Consider the following 22,173-nt stretch of genomic DNA (forward strand, 5'->3'; position numbering starts at 1 on the left):
AAAGAATTAGTAATGGTTTTTACCCCAATTTGATAGGCTTGCCCTTCATCAATGCAAAGTTGTTGCATTGCTCGAATTGCTAAAAACGAAGCTGGTTTTGTACCATAAGTTACCGTGTCAAGTTTATAAATACGAAAGTTTTCAGTAGGACGATCCCTCCAGACAATACACTGCAGATAATTATCAGGATCAGGCATTTTAACGCAACGATACATTTTGCATATGTCTGCAGTCAGAGCAATTTTAAATGATCGAAAGTTCAATAGCGTGTCGAATAAGGCGGGCTGTATCGTAGGCCCTGCCATTAAAATTGAGTTTAGTGAGCGTCCATTGCTGGTTGGCGCAGAACCGTCAAATACAACACGTAGCTTTGTTGTTGTGCTATCTGCTTTGTGAACGCAGTGATGTGGTAAAAAATGTGCACGTACCTGTTCTGGTATAACGTCAACCGCTGACATATGACCAAGATCGATATATTCATTAATAAAAGCAGAGTATAGTTGCTTGAGTTCCGGATTACGCTGAAGCTTACGCTCAAGTGATTTAAATCTATTTAAGGCCTGTTCATACGATTCTCCTAATTCTTCTGCCGGCATCTTTTTAAGTAAATGTACCGAATAAGCGCCAGATTCCAAGCGAGTGTAATTTTTAAGAAAGTGATTTTCGCACCTTTCTTCTTCCACAGTCATTTGAGAAGCTGAATTTATACGTTCCTCTATTTCCCAAAAACGCTTTACGAAATTATCAAGTTCTATATTTGTTTCAACCTCACCTGAGATTATAACAGCTGTCAAACATGATATTTTTGATGACTTTGTGTTACTGCTTCCAGACACAACCCATCCCAATTTTGTTTTTTGTAATACAGGTAAATCTTCGGCCAAACGTATTTGCCCGACGCATAACAGGTCAAAGAATAAACTGGCTCCAATAAGCATATCTATGCGCTGCGGTTCAAAAAATAGTGGATCTGCTAAATTAATGTTAGTTGGAATCTTCCAGTCAACGGATTTCAAAGAACGGCTTGGTTGCACATCGGTGGTGGTAGGTGCGACGACTGCTGATAATTTGGTAGAGTAATTAGTGATACGTGAGTGTAGTTCAAGATCAACGATATGATCTGCAACAAATCCATTTTGGCCTATGCCAGAAACGGATAATGATGATTTAAATTTTTTTAATTGAAGCTGATTAACTAAGCGATTCGTGACGAAGTTCAGCTGGGATGCAGAGTCAAGCAACGCTCTGCAAGGAACCAGCGAACCAGAACGATTTTTTACGTAAATTACGGCTGTTGCTAAGATTACAAATGGCATATTGGTGTTACTAGAGTTAAACTCAGAACTCACCAATGTGGAACCTGTGTGCTGTGTTGATGGTAAACTAGAATTGTTCACATTACCTGAAGAAAGTCCATAGTTTGATGTTGACGGCGAATCGTACACTAGTGCGTTGTTGGATGGCGCATTACCTAAATGAAGTAACGTGTGATGTTTCGATGAGCAATATTTGCAGTTGCCTGATCTACAGCTCTTGACCGAATGTCCAGCTCGAAGGCAGTTTATGCAAAGTTGCAATTTTTCACCTCCTTACACCGCAAGGAGGGTGAAAGCCGAAGAAAGTTTTCACACTGTACGATGTTATGCTGGTTAGATTTTCATGATTTGTATTCGCTTGACGTCGAAGCAAGCGATACCTTACGATTATTGTTTAAATTTGATCGCTTTCCTACCTGTTTGTCGGACCTTAGTGCAATTTCTGCGTTTTCCACATTTTCCAAGCGCTGGCAGCGTTTTTCCAAAAATTTAGACATAGAGTCCCAGGATGGTAATTCATTTATGGGTGTTTCTTCTTCCCATTTCTTTCTGGAGGCGACGTCCATTTTTTGAAAAATAAGTTGGATAAGCATACCATCCGCAATTTGCTCCTTCGTACCCATTGTATGCAGTGCGCGTAGATGAGCGTTGATACCGTCACTTAATTCCCGAAGTTTTGCCACTGACTCACCTTCGATGCTCCTAAATTGTACAATATCTCTTATATGTGCCTGAAAATTCAAACGTTTATTATCAAATCGTGCCTTTAGTAAATCGATTGCCTTTTCATAATTTGCTCTGAAATTTCCAAAGAACGTATTGTGTCTAAAGCAACGTCGCGAAGGCTAGAGCGCAAATGTTGGAACTTTTCAACACGAGTTAAATCAACATCTTGATGCACCAATGTGTTAAACATTGAAAAGAAATCAGGCCATTCCTTATAATTACTACTAAACTTCGGAATCTGGAGTACTGGTAGTTTCTGTTTGGGCGGTGTAACGATGATGGATTTTTCTCCTGCATTTATTCTACTGATCGAGGTATCAGATGCTGCTGAACGAAGCGAATGTAATTGGCGTTTCAACTTTGTTTTAGCCTCTATGTAGCGATTTGTGAATGTCAAAAGAATTTCCTCGGAGCCATCCTCATCTTCCAGTTGTGAATGCGCAACATCAAACCTTTTTTCTAGCCGATCCACCTACTCTATTCGCATTTCAATTGCCGGTTCATCCATATTTCGCAGAGCTTCGAATGTTAGCTTGTCGTCAATCGCAGTAAGTTCCTGCACAAGGGAATCTCGCTTCTTTTTTGCGCCTTCTAAGTCCTCCGATTTCTTTGGCGGCATTATGGATATGATCGCTAATAATATTTAAATAAAGAAGGGGTTAAATAATACGGGCTGTGATCGCAAATCACGTCGGGGTCACCAAATGTTTCGTGGCCGCTAAGCCTTTTTAGCAGCCAGTTGCCAAATAAAATGAGATGCAGTTCGCCAAACCTCTGAAGCAAATTAAACTGCACCGCATAAAGAACTGAGCTGAAAAACCACTATAGTAAATGCCTCTATCGTATAGCCAAATTTAAGCACTGTAGCTGGTATCAATCGCTTCTAAAAAAAGACAAATCTGTATAAAACCAGAGTAAATTCTCCGCTGTAGAAACGCTGTAAAATCCAAAACGGTGGAGCCAACTAGTAAGGGGTGAAGCTTATGCCAATTGCGTCCAAATAAAAGCCAAGATTTAATATTTTTTATTATAATTTATTTTACCGCAATCGATGTGACAATGTCGCATTCCAGCAAGGAAAGAAAGAAATATACATAAGCTAAAAAGACAACGTCGCCCTAATTACAATATTCGATATATATACATAAATTTCATTGTACATATGTACACACCAATTGTGCAAATCACTTGATTTAGCGGTCGCCGATCCTTCGCTGCACAATACCGTAGATTGCTTATTAGCTGTACCATCAGCTGATGTAGTAGTCGGTGACCTACTTTGCTTTGCAATTACAATTTGTCAAAGCAGTTTCTCCCAACTTAGAAGTGGGAGAAGCAACAAAATATAAAAAATGCATTTATGGATGTATGTATTTAAATCATATAATAACCCTTTAAGTATAGCGGAATTCTTGTGCGTGCAATTGTTCGGACTTAAGCAAGTACAGGCAGTGCTAGTAATATATAGAACAATTAGGAGTAGATAATATAATTAGAGTAGTATAGTATGTAATTAAACAGTAGTGTAATTTAAATTGTTTTAAAATGTTATTACTTACATTGTCCATTCCTATTAATTTAGACGTTTTCAAACTGCAAGGCAGGATCGACTTCGAAGACAACATGAGACGGTGTTTAACGCTGAGCCACAACCGGCATAAACAAAGGCGGTATCTGACCAATAAATCCAGCTCTGCAACTGCATAAACCTACATACAACAAACGAACAAGACACACTGAAATAATCTTGATTAAAAACTATATAAGAACCTAATAGTTCTAAGTTTTTTCCTACGTTCCTATTCTAAGCTTTTTATGCCTAATTAAAATAATATTCAACAATCGCACAAAGTTTGCAAAGATTTTTAAAGCAATTTAATTGCAATGTATAAAAAAAAAGTATTTTGAATATAAATATTTGTGATGAACTTAACTGAAATAATTCTAAGTTTTTTCCTACGTTACTAATCTAAGCTTTTTATGCTCTAATTAAAATAATATTCAACAATCGCACAAAGTTTGCAAATATTTTTAAAGCAATTTAATTGCAATGTATAACAAAAAAGTATTTTGAATATAAATATTTGTGATGAACTTACCTGAAATAATTCTAAGTTTTTTCCTACGTTACTAATCTAAGCTTTTTATGCTCTAATTAAAATTATATTCAAAAATCGCACAAAGTTTGCAAAGATTTTTAAAGCAATTTAATTGCAATGTATAACAAAAAAGTATTTTGAATATAAATATTTGTGATGAACTTACCTGAAATAATTCTAAGTTTTTTCCTACGTTGCTACTCTAAGCTTTTTATGCTCTAATTAAAATAATATTCAACAATCGCACAAAGTTTGCAAAGATTTTTAAAGCAATATAATTGCAATGTATAACAAAAAAGTATATTGAATATAAATATTTGTGATGAACTTAACTGAAATAATTCAAAGTTTGTTCCTACGTTACTAATCTAAGCTTTTTATGCTCTAATTAAAACAATATTCAACAATAGCACAAAGTTTTCAAAGATTTTTAAAGCAATTTAATTGCAACGAATTTGTCAACAAAAAATATTTTGAATATAAATAATTCCTGATGAATTTAACTGACAGTACCAATATCAAATAAATGGTCCTTATAAATATTGTAATCACATAATTCAAAACAAAAAATTACTATGAGTACCTACGTTTATTATTGCAAAATATCGAAGAAAGAAAATTGCATGAAGTACCCTCAATGTAAAATTGTTCCACTGAATGTATATATCGCATTTTAAACTAAAAAATGTGAAAACTTAAAAAAAAAATTAAATCGGTATTTAAGTGTAAATCGATCCATGAAAGCATCGTAAAATAACTTATGTTTTTTTGGTAGTTAAATTTATACGTTTACACACTTTATAAGGCATTTATACGGTTACATGAGTCCCCCTATAGACGCTTTGACAGCGTCATAAAACAAAAATGAAGCGCATTGCCACTTTCTTCGCTTTGAGGCGACCAAGGGCAAGGAAATACGTGTATAACTACACTTTCGGTTATGTTGTGAAGTTTCGATAATTTTTTAAGAACACAAGAAAACAAGCGAATTTTCTGAAAATAAGTATGTATTATTTCAATAATCGAGCTCTTAACTTTGAATTGACAGCAAATGTTACCCGCCACCGGATTATGATGTCTGGGATGAAAACGCGTCTTCAGGTATTCTTTCGACATTTTTTGTGGATTCAAGAATTGCCATTTTGTTATTCGTGGGGTCAAGTAATGACGCCTTTAACATGTCAACATAATAAACGCACGCAAGTCATTTCTGTCAAAAATATCTCATGCGCCTACAACTTGTATGAGAGCAACCCAAATTGAATTTGCTGCGTGAAAACCTAACTCGATTTCCAATTTTTGTTCTGCGTGACATTTAGATTTGACGTTTGCACACATGCTTTACATTGTCGCAACGCATGCTTATTTGGGTTAGCGCAAAAAACGCCGGTTGCTTGCGTGCGCTGAAAAAACGCAGTGCGGTTTTATTAGGTTACATTCACGACGGCGGAGTAGCCGCCACATCTGTCATATTATTTTTACACATGTTCTATTGAGTGTCGTTTTTTTCGGCGCGGCAAAGCGGCACGACCATCAACCACGAAAGCCGTTGTAGTCAGATTAAGCCTAAAAGCAGAGGGCTATATTTTTTGATTCTAGGGCCTTTTCGGTTTTTACTGTGAGACTATGAATACCTGTCTCCGTGGATTTCCCTGACTGGTAGGCGAACTTATTCCTACACAGAGGGAGTTTACTTAGATTTGCCTGCCTGATATGCTGATCTAATATTTTCTCCATAACCTTTAGGAGAAACGAGCTCAGGCTTATTGGTCGATAAGACGAGGGCAGTTGCTCGGGCTTCCCTGGTTTTGGTAATAATATTACCTAACCTCTGTCCACCTGTTTTGGATATGGCCGAGCAGTAGTGATGCCTTATATAAGGTGGATAAGACTGGGGCTATTTGATTTATCCCTTGCTTTAATAGACAATGGTAGACCCCATCTTGTCCTGGAGACTTGAATGGGCTGAAAGTAGACAGGTCCCATTGCACTCGTTTGACAGTGGAGAGCTTTGTTGCTAGGCTTTTTCATTACCGCTGATGGTCGGCAAACCTGCCATTATAGGTGGTGATTGAAAGCCAAAGTGCAGTCAAGAAAGCGAGTATTATGTGAGAGTTTACATGTCTCTTCCGGCTACTTGGTGTAGCTCCCATCTGTTTTTTTGCAAAGTGCCAATTACATTTCTGTCACCTCTAGAAAGGGCTTTTTGTAGTCGAACCGTTGCTGGAAGATCATTAATCTTTTCACAGTATTCTGCCCAGGTAGCCCTTTTAGATTTCCTAAGTTCTTTATTTTAAGATTTTGTAGCAACTTTGTACGAGTCCCAGCGCCCGTAGCTCTCGCTCTATTAAACAGCTTCCTAGCCTGGCATCTTAGCTGCCCAAGCCTTTTGACCAAGGCACGTCGTGTTATGTACGTATCTTTCCTTGGGGCAGCTCTCATTGAAAGCTGTTTTAATGTCTGAGTGGAGGTGTTCAGCTTCCTTCTCAAGCTCCTGCACGGTGGTTATGGGTCGCTGTAAGCTGTTTCCAGCTTCCTCAATAATAAAACGGAAAAGTTCCTAGTTCTTTTTCCTGGGATATCTAAAAGCTGGCGTATGTTCACGAAAGTGACCAATGTCAAACACAATGTGTTTGTGGTCCGACATTGACTCCTCCCCTGAAACATGTAAGTTAGTGATGGTGCTGGGTGTATTATGGCTGCACTACCCCTCTAATAGCATTTACTATGGTGGGTTCATTGCGCCTGTTGATAATGCTTATATTGTTACTACTAATAAACTCAAGGAGATACTCACCCCTGTTTTTGATGTTCGTGCTGCCCCACATTATGTGATGGGAATTTGCGTCACAGCAGAGGATCCATGGTATAACACTCAGCTGACAGTATTTGATGAGGGCTAACACATATCTTAATTGTAAAAATTACGATGGTTGGACTTATATTCAAACCTCTGTTGTTTATTTGTGAAACTATAAGATAACATCTGAAATGTTAATTTCGATTTGCACACTAGATCATTACCAAAGCCCAAGTCTCCCGGTTTGGTGTTTCGTAAAGCTGGGGCCCCAAGTAGCCCCTTGGAATGACTCATAATGATTATAGCCTATCCAAACCAAGTTTAAATATCACCTACACGTTATGGCTTCTGTTACAAATGTGAATATGTAGGCACATATATTTACCAGTTGAGGCTCTGACCTTCCAAAGTGGTAAAGCCAATCTTTCCCAAACAGTCGGACCAGTAGTGAAATTCACTAACTTATAACGATGCGATTTGACAAGATTTTAATTAACGATTTTGTCGTTGCCTTATCGATTGTACTATTCACTAACTTAGTTTTAACGACTCGAAATAAATGACGTTTAAATTTCGTTTTAATAGTAGAGTGACAGCACAGCTTAACGAAACCTAAAAAATGCGAAAAGCACAAAAGCAATGCCAAAAATAAATAAGTTCCGTATACTAACTGCTTTCAAAAGTCATTATTGTGCCAGTTTTTGACATATTTTAACAAAAGGTAAGTAAATGCGGTATTAATTTCTTTTTTTTCTCTGTTGATATCGCAATTATTGTTGTACCCCTTAATTGACCATCATGAGCCAAGTCTAGGGTTATTCGGTACCGCTTTCGAAACTCCGTTGCATTCAAGTGGAATGGGAAGGTGTCTGCCCACTGGCGATGGACTTAGTAAATCTTCATCTTGTGATAAAACGTGTGTACGCCAAGTACTCAAATGCCATTTGATTTATAAAGCGGCTTTTCGTGTTTGAAAGTATTTAATTAAAGTTCCGATTTTATTTTTTAACTAAAATTGCCGGAAATATTAATTTCGTGATATTAAACGCAGCCAATTTACTTGCCGTTTATTCAACAATACATCTGATCGTCGATAAACAAATATCGATGCAAAATACCCAGCAAAAATTTAGTGACCAAAGATGGCGACCAACAACAAAATATCCCACATTGTTCCACAATTATTAGTATGGCAGAATGAGATGGCCTAATTGAAATGCCCGATACATATATGCTTGCCTTTTCTTACATGCTATGTACCCTCAAATACGTCACAAAAATTTTATGCGAATCCACCATTTGTTATTTTCAGCTTGAAACGCAACAGCAGAGTAAGAAAAATTTATTTACAAATAATTTAGGATATAATAAAAACTAAATTTAAATTAAGTGTTGTGTGCGCTACGGTATTTGCATTTATATTTTCCACAAAGGAACCAAAATCAAGTGATTTTTAATGGATGTAGGTTATTGCATTTTTGGTAGCATCTGCGTACAGTGAATAATTCAATTCGTGCATATAAAAAACGTTTATACATAAATTAATATGAGCTATCGAATTTTCAATGAAACTAGGTGACGTACTATTGGTGTCCTGTGAAAATTTTAGATGTAAATGGTGAAGAAAAAGAATTTCCATTGACAAAAAGTGATTTATCAACATATTTTCCCAATCGCTTAGCGCTGAGTTTTGAAGCAGAAGAGGTAAGTCATTGCATTTTAGAGCACAAAACACAAAGTGATTTACTTGATCATAAAGAAAGTTTGGCATTGTAATATATTGAGGATCAAATTCGTAGACAATTGGGCGTTACTTACGCAGAGGATAAAACAAATTTGTGCAAATTGTTCGAATAAGAAATTCACATCGGAATTTTAAAACAATTGTTTTTTTTTTTAATTAAATTAATATATGTAACATGTAACTAACAAAAATATCTACGAGCTTTTCAATGCTTTTTATACCCGCGTACTAGCTGCATATCCTCATCTTCGTATTCAGCATCCTGTTTTTGTTTCAATTCCCGTGCGTACAAGTCTTTAAATGCTTCAAATTCAGCAAGTGTAACATGGCACACCTTAGTTGCAAATGCATTGTCCGATTTATTGGTTATTTGATATAAAAGCGGATTCTTAGTTGGCTCATCTGGATCTACTTTAAGTGGTCTTGGTTTGAATAGACCCAGTCTTTCAAGAAAGACATGGCGGCAACGTATCTCCTCTAATGGCTTAGATAACGCTTCTGATTTTATTTTTTCAGGTATTTCCGCACGCATTACCTCTTTCAAGTACGTCACCTTTTCTTCGGCACGTCGCTCCGACTGTTCAAGTAAATCCGGACAATTCATTAACAATTTCCAAACATTTTTGCTAGTGCCAGCAAATGATTTCAAATAACCAATATGTTTACGTAAACGCATGTTTTCGTGCACGTCTAAAAGTTCTGGATATTTTGTTAGCAGTAAAAACATTAGCTTCTCGGTGAATTGAAAGCTGCGCCAAAATTCCATTGCATCAACTAGACGTTGTGTCGGACGTGCAAACACCTCCGGATTACCGGTTGCAATGCGCAGGAAATTGCTCGTATTGAGACCGTGATTCATGAGTGTTTCATGTGCATTACGCCATTGTGCCGGGACACTCTAGCCAACAAAGGATTCACTCTCACAGCTTCGTCTATGTGCGCTTGATCCAATGGTGTTTCATCATCGAGCACTGTGCTCACCGTACTTGGTGTTGATAGCTGTTGGTCATGTATGAACTAAATTAAAAATATTCATTAACTCATTAATTTTAATCTTACTTGCTGTCTTCTGTGAAGCAACGGCACATATTTATTGGAATTTGTTAAAAATTTCCGCAACATTACGAAAGCTATAGTAACCTCGGTTCAAAACAAATAGACCAGCAGATTGCGGTGATGTGATGCCGTACTGTAAATGGCCTCGTCAAAATGGCTGCGTCACAATCGGCGCTTTCAGGAAACTTGTGTTGAGCAACAATGCAAAGAGGATAAATAAAATAAGAGCCACCAGTCTGCTACGAGTGGCGAGTAACTCCCAGAAATCAAAAAATATATGCCGAATTTTTTCAAAGAGGGACATTTTTGAATTGTCTCGCATTTATTCCTACAGTGTAGATACTTTATGCAACTGTGATTTTTGGAAAGAGAATTAATTAGTTAATTAAATACAGGCGGAAAAATAAACGCAAGTACCCCACGAAAATGGTTAGAAGACATTTTATGCACATCTCGCCCAAAAAAACAGCGACTTCGAAAACATTGAGCATACGTCTCTTCATAATTTATCCTCTTTGCTTTGGCTTTTTACGTTTATCGCGTCACTAAAGCTGCAGACATTGGTGCTTTATCGGTAACCTTATAACAGCTGATTCGACCAACCTTATGAGAATCAATGCAATCAATTATTGGTGCCGCTAAGGTCGTAAACATATCGTAGCCAACCAATTGGTTTTTGGTTTACCGTCGTAACAATAAACAGCTGATTACGTTAGGGATACGACTACATCATCGATGTAGCACAACACAGCGCGTCCTTTCACTCCTCCTTAATACAACGAGTACCGTTTTGAATAATGCGGCTACTTCCTTAACCAACGAAGGAACATTCCCTACGACAAACGAAAATATAATGGCGATACTACAAACAATATTACAGAAGCATATCGACCTGGAATTTAGATTGACTAAGATTGAAGAAAAGGTGCATAGTGAAATATTGAACTGTTATTTGTGAAACCCTAGTAATTGTAGCCGCAATACCTTGATTCTCTTTAATTATTATTTATGCTATAATTTCAGCTTCCAGAATTGGCAGAAGTCATGGCTCAACATTGGAAGAAAACGCACAAAATAGTATGCCGTATCAGCGGAGAAATGGAAAATGATACTCACACCGAGCTCTCTATCGTTATGCCACTAACATCGTTGGATTCAGTTTATGACATTGAGAAAAAGTTGGACTCAGATGATTATCAAGAATCAATGGTATTTTTGAATATTTTTAATTGTATTTCATAACTTAAATTGGTGGTTTTCATTTAGAAATCATATATCTTTATGCTGAAAGATGCATCATCAGACATTATTGGAGTAATGAGAAAACTTTTCTCTGACAACGTTCTTTTCAATTTTAACTGGGACGGAGTACATGGCAAACGATCTTTATCTAAACTGAAACTCGTGAACAGCGTACTTTTTGGTAGTGTAATTTAAATTGTTTTAAAATGTCATTATTTTCATTGTCCATTCCTATTAATTTAGACGTTTTCAAACTGCAAGGCAGGATCGACTTCGAAGACAGCATGAGACGGTGTTTAACGCTGAGCCATAACCGGCATAAACAAAGGCGGTATCTGAGCAATAAATCCAGCTCTGCAACAGCATAAGCCTACATACAACAAACGAACAAGACACACTGAAATAATCTTGATTAAAAACTATATAAGAACCTAATAATTCTAAGTTTTTTCCTACGTTCCTATTCTAAGGTTTTTATGCCTAATTAAAATAATATTCAACAATCGCCCAAAGTTTGCAGAGAATTTTAAAGCAATTTAATTGCAACGAATTTGTCAATACTTTTTAACCAAAAATTTATAAACTAGATGTATAAGAAATAAGTATTTTGAATATACATATTTGTGATGAACTTAACTGAAATAATTCTAAGTTTTTTCCTACGTTACTAATCTAAGCTTTTTATGCTCTAATTAAAATAATATTCAACAATCGCACAAAATTTGCAAAGATCTTTAAAGCAATCTAATTGCAACGAATTTGTCAATAATTTTTAACCAAAATTTATAAAATAGATGTATAACAAAAAATATTTTGAATATAAATGATTGCTGATGAATTTAACTGACAGTACCAATACCATCAACTAAATAGTCCTTATAAATATTGTAATCACATAATTCAAAACAAAAAATTACTATGAGTACCTACGTTTATTATTGCAAAATCACGAAGAAAAAAAATTGCATGAAGTACATTCAATCTAAAATTATTCCACTGAATGCATATATCGCATTTTAAACTAAAAAATGTGAAAACTTAAAAAAAATTCAGATCGGTACTTAAGTGTAAATCGATCCATGAAAGCATCGTGAAATAACTTTTTTTTGGTATTTAACATTATCGTTTAGCCTGGTTTTGTTACCCATTTTGTTATTTTCGTGGTATAAATCAACATTCAACACAAAGTTACTCTGATTATGAGTTGAAATACTTTAAGGGTTAGGTTGCGATATGTAAGATTACATATTTTTGTACACAGTTCTAAAATGTAAAGGCAAAAAATGTATATTTGTGTATTAATTAAATTATTCAAAAGATATTGTTATATTAATGATATAGAGAAGCGCCAACACGAATGCAAGTGGTTTCAAACCACTGGTAGGCAATTCACCACTTTAACTGTCAGAAAAAATTTTAAATTGTTTATTTTATGTAAAAAAAATTTGAAAGTTGCAATTGAAGTTCTGAAAGCTCAGGAATTTCAATTTAAGTTCAAAAAATTACAATTGAAGTTCACAATTTTCAATAGAAGTTCAGTAAATTATAATTGAAGCTCAGGAATTTCAACTGCAGTTCAGCAAATTACAACTGAAGTTCAGAAAATTACAATTTAAGTTCAAATATAATTTTCTGAACTACAAACAGAAATTCTGAACTTCCATTTTAATTTTCTGAACTACAAATAGAAATTTTGAGCTTGAATTTAAATTTTCTGAACTTGAATTGAAATTTTTGAACTTAAATTGTAACTTTCGAACCTCAATTGCAGCTTTCTGAACTAAAATAAAAAAGGTATAGCATTAAAATTGGCGAATTACAAGTCAACTTACTCAAATTGTGAATTGTCTACTCGCGATTTGATGGTTTACTGCAACCAATAGTTTTATTAGTTCTTCTCTTTTGTTTTCTATATCATTAATTAATTTATTTAAGTTTCCCTTAACTTTGTTTGCATACAATCGCATACAATAAAACTTGTATTTATGGGTCACCAACAAGACTGAAAAACTATTCCTTAAGACTTATAGTTAATAATTTACAACTATTATAAATAATGTAATATTTTGTAAAAATGTTTAATAAAAGAAATGTTAATAGATTTGAATTAAAGAAATATTTTATTTATATAGCAGTATAATCCAAGTAAAAAAACGGTCATAACACTAGTAAAAAGACGGTCATATTAACGTAAAAATACTCGTAAAGTTACAGGTATATAACTCAAAAAATGATTGCCAGAACGTGAATGTAAGAACAGTACAGGACTATAGTTTGTTTACTTTTCGATAACCTAAAACCGTATATGTGTGAGCAGTATGAACAATCACATAAATAGGTACGACGGAATGGACTGGTCACAAATGTTACTGCTGCCCTGTACAAATGCTACTTAGCGATTTACGTGTTCCATCGACACAGCTGTTAGTCATTTTCCTAGTCAATTTACGGGCACATTTTTGCTGGGTAGTTACTGAATAACGAAATCGTTATAGTTATCGATTCGCAAATAAAGCGATGGCAAATGTGGTAAAAAAACTTAGTGAATTCCACTACAGCTGTGCTACTACCTTAACGTAGTGGATAGTCGAACTAGTCGAAAACTGATGTACGCCTTTGTAACAGTGTACTTGCTTACGTACTTAACCATTTACACCATTTTCCCGACAAATAAAGCTGAATAGTTTCTCTATCATTTCGTTGCCTGCCTACAAACTTGGAAGCATCAAGGAATTCCACGTGATCCTTCATCGGAGTGAGATAATTAGTAAAGTCTTTACCGAAATGTTATACTTTTTGCGCTTTTTTGAATATTTTATTTCAAAATGTAGGGAAACCAACCTTGGGAACATTAATCAATACACTTTCTACTTTAATACATATTATTACAATATGTATAATGTTCTCGCTTCGTTTACGGCATTAGAATCGATCTACGTTCAGCGTCATATAAAAAGGAAGTATTTATTACATACGGAAGGTAACATGTTCTCAGTATACATTTTCAGCTTTTTAATCAATAAGGTATACGGAACTTTCAATTGACCACATACGGCAATTTGGTCCTGGTTTGCGTAGTTTCAGATAAAAACTTAACTAGATATAAAGGAATTGGGAATTTAATTGATGAAATTTCATAAAAATTGCCATTTCTGTTTTCGTGTTTGCTGCTATCTATGTCATAAAAAATATTGGTTTTATGTGTACCGGCTCGAGGTCAATATATTTAGTAATAAAAACACCAGTTTTTATTTTTCATTCCGATATATTTCGTTTACACGTCGGTAACCGTCTTCAAGGGACTATACAAAACAATGTAAAAACAAATTTTCATTCATGTAATATGCCATATTTTATAAACATACATACATACATTTTTGGGTTAAACGTCAGTTCGCGTTGGCGTGGAGTTTTGTACTGTCGATTTTGTTGTGAGTAAGTGTCTGTACAAGTGAGCGACGTTGATCGTGTCTGTTTTGAAGTTTAGTCGTATGTCTGGTGGTGTATGTATTATGTGTAACATTTCCAGTGTTAATCTCTTTCTATAGTGATTTTGTTGTTGTAATACCGACGCTTTCTCAAAGTTCGGACAGTGGCCACTAGATGCACAGTGGACTGTTAGTGCAGTTTTTTGGTTATTTAAATTATGATAATGTTTCATGTCCGATTTGTGCTGTGCTATTCTCGTTTTTAACTTCGATTTGGTGGTGTCTACGTAAATACTTCTGCGTGCTTCGTAGTTGTTGCCATTGCACGGAATTTTGTAAATGACGTTGCTTTTTTCCATAGGAGGTATTATGGACTTGGTTTTATTGAATATGCTTTTGAGTGTGTTGCAGGGTTTAAGGGCTATTTTAAATTGTTTATTAATGTAACAGTTGGACTTGATTAGACGCTCTGATAGTTGAGGTACGTAGATTACCGATTTAAACGTTTTTGGTGTTGCGGATTTTTCTAGATTACCTGCACACATCGATCTTCTTATTAATGTCCTTATAATATTTTCAGGAAAATCATTTAGTTTGAGTAGCGAAAAAATTTCTTGTCTAATTTCTTTATGATAGACATCGTCTGATATCTGTAGCATGCGTCGTATACAGCTCATTGCTGTATTCATAATCATACTCTTCGGGTGTTTAGAGTAAAAATTTATTATTCGCCCTGACGCAGTTGGTTTCTTATACCATATAAGTTTTAACTGGCTATCTCTTTTTATAGCCATATAATCTAAATAAGGTAGTTCTCCTTCTTCTTCCTGTTCTATGTTGAACTTTATGTTTTTATGGAAAGTGTTCAGCGCGTTCAGGGTATTCGGTATTTCATAATGTTTTACAATTGCGAATAAATCATCCACATATTTTGTCATAATTCTTGGTTTATGCATACATATACCACCAGACATACGACTAAACTTCAAAACAGACACGATCAACGTCGCTCACTTGTACAGACACTTACTCACAACAAAATCGACAGTACAAAACTCCACGCCAAAGCGAACGGACGTTTAACCCAAAAATGTATGTATGTTTATAAAATATGGCATATTACATGTATGAAATTTTTTTTTTACATTGTTTTGTATAGTCCCTTGAAGACGGTTACCGACATGTAACCGAAATATATCGGAATGAAAAATAAAAACTGGTGTTTTTATTACTAAATATATTGACCTCGAGCCGGTACACATAAAACCAATATCTTTAAAGCATTGTGTAAAAGATCTGAATCCGTTATCTTCGACAATCCTAAAGGGTTGCATATCTGTGGCAATCATTCTAATCAAAGCACAATCCAGTTGTTTTTTTCGCTCACCTACAGACTAAGACCTCCTTATGTTGTTGTTATTAGGTTCAAAAAAGGATTCTATAAGAGCTGTAGATGGAGAAATTTCCATCAACGTTGGATGTGACCGCTTCAAATTGTTTGCATTTCCACCTCTTTTTCATTTTTTTCCGTACGATTTGCATTTCTCAGAATCGCCCTGCACTTGACTAAAATACTTCCAGACAACAGATCTGCGAATATTTGGTTACTTATATGATTTAATTCCCCTTCAGTCACTTTCAATTGGCTTACTAGAATCTAAAACTGTGGTATTAATTTCGTACTGAACACAATATCATACCACAAAATAGATAAACACATGTTCAATATATTGCTTACCAGAAGTGCGAAGAAATTTTTTCATCTTTCTCCTTTCTCTCGAAGCCACCAACACAATAAAGCTTAATTTTATAAAAAACAACAATTACAGAATATATATTTTCTCAAGCATCCGTAAAGTAGGTGGTGATGAAAACTTCGATGCCTAAAGAATCGAACAGTTAAAAAAAAAGTCGATTCTACATTTCTAAAAAAAGGATCGATTAAATCGATTAAGAATCGTTCGAAATCCAGCTCTACAGTCAACCATAAAAAACTCTTATATCATAAGTCGGGAAAAAACATTTTGGACTGAACAAATTACCATTAACAGCTTTCAACATAAAAGTGGTCGACTTTCACTTTAAAATATCGTTTTGGTTTAGCCAAGACTTTTGAAATCAATTTTTCGAGCACAAACGATGCAAATTCAAAAAAAAAAAAATGTATCGAGGGTCCTATACAGTTTTAGCATAAAGAAGCGCCGCGCCTACCTGAATTCGATTTCGCAGTCCTATAGGTTTTGTGACGGCATAGTCACTGGACATTTTTTACAAACATCACAGAAGAAAACAAACATAAAATAACAAAAAACAAATATTTACTTTTCAGCATTTAGGAAGAAATGGAAATATCATATTTTAGGTGCTAATTTCTTCCAAAGGAAGAACTTTAGCATTTACTGTTGAGCATAAGCAGATATACCCAGCGACATGTTGGTAAAGGCCGAGCAACAATGAAGTTTTTTATATAGGTGCGTTCGACACGATCTTATGCCTGCCAATAACATCTTAACTGTGAAAAATTATAGAAACGTACCAACGACTGGGAAAAATAATTTCACTTGCAAAGTGTGAAAGCCCCTTAAACAAAGCAAATGTCGAATTCTTGTTCTTATGCTTTGCTTGCGACAAAAGATGGCAGCTGGCTACTTTTTCATGTCAGATAGCGCCAGTGTCTGTAACGACAGCCTGTCTCCATACTGGCTTAAATGAAATGGCAGCGTGTATCTGTGTGAGGTATCTAGGTCCGCGCCTTAGCAACAATGCTGCAACTAACTAACAACTTCGCATAATGACAACATTGTGTCTATAACGAACACAATGTTACTGCGGAAGTAAAATGTTGCGCATTGGCATCATGTGGTTATCCGCAGCCACCATGTTGCTAACAGCCCAGCAACATTGACGAATGCACCTATGTGTTTGTTTTGGTCTGGTATGTATGGGGATGTGTATTTGTACAAGGCTATGAGCGTGTGAATGCATCAGTGTGAGCGTTCAAGGCACGAACCAAATGTAACTGTGTAGGTGTTGGGTTTGTGGAGCGATAAGCGTGTGAATGTATGAGTGCTTGCTTGTATGAACGTATTGATCAAAAACACGGGAAAGCCGAAAAGAAAATTAAGCATGTATAGGTAGGAATATCCGTTTCTGGGTAACGTTCCTTACGACGGCGGTGGGTATAAGAGGGAGAAAAATTAATCAACGGGCCAAAGTCTTCTTTCAACAGTGCCCAGTGCAAGTGTCAAGTGCAAGTAATAATCGAAAGTGAAAAGCGCTCTATTAATCACAAGTGAAAGAGTCAATAAATCTTGTAGTGAGCCAATTAGCTCGATTTTAGAAAAAATTGTACGCGTCGAAAAGTTTCCGCGATACGTGTAAAGAGCTGGAAGCAGTTTTCAGAAAATATCTTTTACAAGAGGTAAGACAATATATACTGTTTTTCCAAGTATGCTTGGCGGGAGGTGGGTCTTCAACGTGGCCTATCTCCCAAGCAAGCCAAAAGAAAACTTGTATGAACATTAGGGTGGTCGTTCGTTGTATGGAGGGAAAAAAAGTTTTGGGATTCTTGACCTCACCCCTTAAAAATATGCGAATAGCTCAAAAACGAATATATACAAAGTTTTAGATCAATCAAAATAGATTTAGAGGTGTCGCAAAGTGCTTGAAATCCTGAAAAATGACGAATTTTTACAATTTCGTGTTTCAGGCTTCCATATTTCTAAACCCTACTAACATTTACTGCTTTTCCATACCGTAATAAGATCTTTATTTTCTTAGTTTTCTAAAATGGCCACAATCTTCAAAATCGGTCGATCAGTAACAGAGTTACAGGGCAAAATACATATTGCTTTCGACAAACAAATATGAAAAGTAAATTAAGTCTGTGCAAATGTGTTTATCAGTTGTTTTCCCTTTAAATAAAGACACAAATCTCATGGAATATACTTATATTTTTTATTAATACAAATTCGCTCCGTGTACAACCGTGTCCATACGCAGTTCGCTCAATACTGACTTCACTCGCTTGAACATCCTCCGGCCTTGAGACTCGATGCCGATCGAGGCTCAATAAGTTCTACGGATATTACCCATCTCCTTTGAACTAGAACGTTAATATGGATATTGCCGGTCCAAAGTCTCACTATGCGGATTAACCCATTGCTATCTAGATGCAAAGCCGTGACTCGAACAATTTTCCATAATGTCGTTGGTAAAGAGTCGGTTTCGAAACCCCATGTCGCCTACCCCGGGGTTTTGTCTGATTGGTAGCCAGTTTTGACGCTGTTGCAAATCACCGATATCGCTACTACTCTAAAGCCACTGCTTGGTTTTTTGAAGAAATTTCCAATAGACGAGTCGGATCTCCGGCCATTCCACTGACATTTTAGTCAGCCAATATTCCTTTAATTTACCTTCATTGATTCTCCCAAACCCCAACGACACCACTATGCAGGTAATTGGCGCCAGGAGACCATCATTGTACATAGACATCCAGCATAGTAAAGAGACATTTAGCGCATAAATGACCTTAAGTCGCCGCATCTCTGCTGATCATGGATACTTGCGTACCGCAGGCACACTCAATATTATTCCTGTACTATTAAAGAAACGCGCCTGAAATGTGCATATCAAGTTCTGTTTCAAATATGTAACTACGCCCTTGGTAGTTGTTGGTTGTGTATTATCGGCAAACTGTGATGAAAAGACAATGCTGAAAGCCATGAAAGCTTTGTTCTAATTCATTAACTGCTATTGCTGCTCCCTTTCTATGTCCTCTGTTACTGTAGCTAAAGTCAATGGGCGTGGGGCCCTTTTTGCCATTCGTTAATAGCTTTGAACCAATAACGCTGTTGTGATGTCAGCTTATACATCTTTGACAACCTTTGGCTAGCAACTTTACACAATATGCCCGATTTTCAAGTAGTTCTGGCAGAGTCCTAGTTGGATTATCGATTTAAGCATTTCGTTTAATTTCAGGTCACCGATCGATGGCATGATGTGATGGACAATAAAATCAGGGATGATAGTTGGATATCGCTGAACTGTTTAGCCTTATACGTTGACTCATTTGTTGTCTTAAAACCATACGCATACCGTTGCACGTAACTTTCAACATATTCCTAATTAATGCATGATTGAATTTTGGCCAAATGAGCAAGCTATAAATTGCAGAGCAATGTGCGGCGTGTCACCAATACTAATTATGATATGCTAGGAACCACGTTTTCCAGCCTCTTCACGTGAGATGTGAATTTTGAAAAACCTCCGCCGTAAACATATCCCTGAATCCATTTTTTATGAGTGCCGCAAAATATTGGTAATCGATCCGCTAAAGGCAGTTCTGCGAACTGCCGCTTATCTTTCGGCATAGCTCTGCGCGAACTACCACGTAAATATCTTCAACCCCCTGAGAGGCCTGGCTATCTATGGTCTCGGCTACAGATGGCTCTACACTAATTGCCTGCCTATCGCTTGGCATCTCCATCTCTTGCCTTTCATCTGAAATATAGAGAGAAATTTTACGGATTTTAAACCAGCATAATAGAACCTGTAAATCTTCTAGTTCCACCAATACTAAATGTTTGTGCCAACGTTTATGCAAGTCACGCATCGGCAAACTACATTCACTCAATTATCTTTAAATTGCGCTGAAATCTCCCATCGCAAATCTCTGATCGCAGAAACTCTTCACAGTCGCAGAAATTCTTCACAGTCGCAGAAGTCTCCCTAACCGAAACACCCATACCACCGCATTTATTTATACATATACATATATACTTTATTAACATAAGTCGCAGATAATTCCCTCATTCATCCCTCAACTGACACCTTCGACAAATTTGATAATAATTACAATTTACTATTTATTAATTATAACTTAGTTTTTACAATTAATGGTGCCCCATGTATAAGCAATGCATCTCCTCCAAAACTACATCAAGCCGCTGTTTCGCTTTGCATAAGTGTTTAAAATTACGCCGAAAGTCGCAGCTTTACTCCACAAGTTATATAGCTAATTCCAAAAAATATATATGATTCCACACCTATGCGCCGCTTATGTACGTGATAAGAAGTCACAGGTAAATTTTTATAACTATGCGCAATACATATAAGACTGTGAATATGTTAATAAACTTATCGCTGTGTCATGCAAACCTTTATACTCGGAAAACATATTACAAACATTCAAAAATCGGTTTAATACAAGCGCCCAGATTCGCAGATATTTTGCAAATCTCACCTTAATTTCCTTTACTTTCGCTAACTAGAACTAATCACGAACCATTGTGGTTTACTTCTTGTTTTTAATTTATCGTTACGGGCCTTCGTTTTTTCCCCAAAACATACCAATAAAAGATATGGCTTTTAAAACCAGCATATTGGAATATGTGAGCCATATAGTTTAACTCCTAAAAACTCTCTGCTACGACATTTATGCAACATACATGATCGTTGATAACACTGGCTAATTGTTCTTAAATCTGCTCTAATACCTTCGAGAACTTACTTCCAAATACAATTGTACTCCTACAAAAAAAAGGTAATGTGCATAAGCAATTAACCGAATATATAATCCTTTTTACGATAAGTCGCTGTTGTAAGTTAATTTCATATTTGCGATACCGCCTTAGGAAAGATGACGCTCGATTCGCTGCCTCTTCGTCATAGAATGGTCTACGCCGAAACCATTTATACCCATATAATTATTTGTGAAACATAGTATAACATAATCTAAAGTCACAGACAATTTCCCTATTGCGCTTGGCATTCGAATATATTTGCTACCTAGGACTACGCTCACACCATTTTTTCAACTTTTTATTCCTTCCCTCCGTTCACTGTCGCGTTGCAGCTTTTTCTCGTCCTTTGACACTGGCCTCCTCTTCCCGGTTTCCATCAACTCCAGCATCCCTTCTAGACAATCAAAGGACTACAAAAAATTCGCAGTTGATTACTGTTCTATTAACAGAATTATATTTTATAAATGTATGTCCGCTGAATGCGCAATTTTATGTCTTGAATGAACACGCTCCGAATGCCAATACTTGTCTGTATACCACGGGAATTAATATCTAGCATTAAGCAGACTTCGCTTTTAATTTATAAGCAAAATACGAGAACTAACGCATTTTTTGTGAACAATTTCTATGGCCGCGCATTTTATTAAAATAGCCAACCATAATTATTGATTATTAGAATAAAACCTTGAGCATGGAATATTACTCAATGATAAACCACAAGAAACTTTACTGTCGCCGTTCAACGTATTCGCGCTCTGATACCCTTTGTTGGAATAAAATCATCACATACAATACAACCAAAGCATACACAGCTGAAAATATACTCAAGTTAATTAAGCCGGAGTAGAAAGAGAATTCAGAATTTGCTCAACAGAGCAATCACAAGAGGCAAACAAACACTGAGGTAAAGCAGCCATGTTTAGCTGTGTACATGCGCCACAATAAAAAGCATACTACTCAAATGAAGAAACCGTCGATGTGTCGATTTTGTACGTATTCATCGCTGAGTTTTGTACAATAGTTTTCATTCTCATTTTCCCATATTAAGGAAGCGTCGCTGAAATGCTTTTATGTCGCCTAAAAGAAGAGCCTGCTGCTCAGATGAACGAATCGAGAAGTAGAATCTACACACTGTGTATGTATAACGCAACATTCGCCGATTTTTACCCAATTTTGCTGTTTTACTTTTTTCAAAGTAAGTCGCTCAAATATTCCAATTCTCCAAATAATTATAAAAT

At 36.0% G+C, this 22,173-nt stretch overlaps 1 protein-coding gene and 1 pseudogene across 1 annotated transcript; one reads left to right on the forward strand and one right to left on the reverse strand.

The window, feature by feature from the left end:
- Positions 1-6,768: 6,768 nt before the first annotated feature.
- Positions 6,769-11,559, forward strand: LOC137245972 (uncharacterized). Its single transcript, XM_067777134.1, has 5 exons — positions 6,769-7,026; positions 8,517-8,645; positions 10,765-10,950; positions 11,008-11,164; positions 11,227-11,559. Exons 1-5 carry the CDS (start codon positions 6,769-6,771, stop codon positions 11,349-11,351), a joined length of 855 nt encoding a protein of 284 aa, XP_067633235.1. The 3' UTR covers positions 11,352-11,559.
- Positions 8,656-9,807, reverse strand: LOC137247306 (transcription termination factor 4, mitochondrial-like; annotated as a pseudogene).
- Positions 11,560-22,173: the final 10,614 nt, after the last annotated feature.

Source organism: Eurosta solidaginis, chromosome 3, assembly GCF_040869045.1.
Source record: "Eurosta solidaginis isolate ZX-2024a chromosome 3, ASM4086904v1, whole genome shotgun sequence".
Lineage (NCBI taxonomy): Eukaryota > Metazoa > Arthropoda > Insecta > Diptera > Tephritidae > Eurosta > Eurosta solidaginis.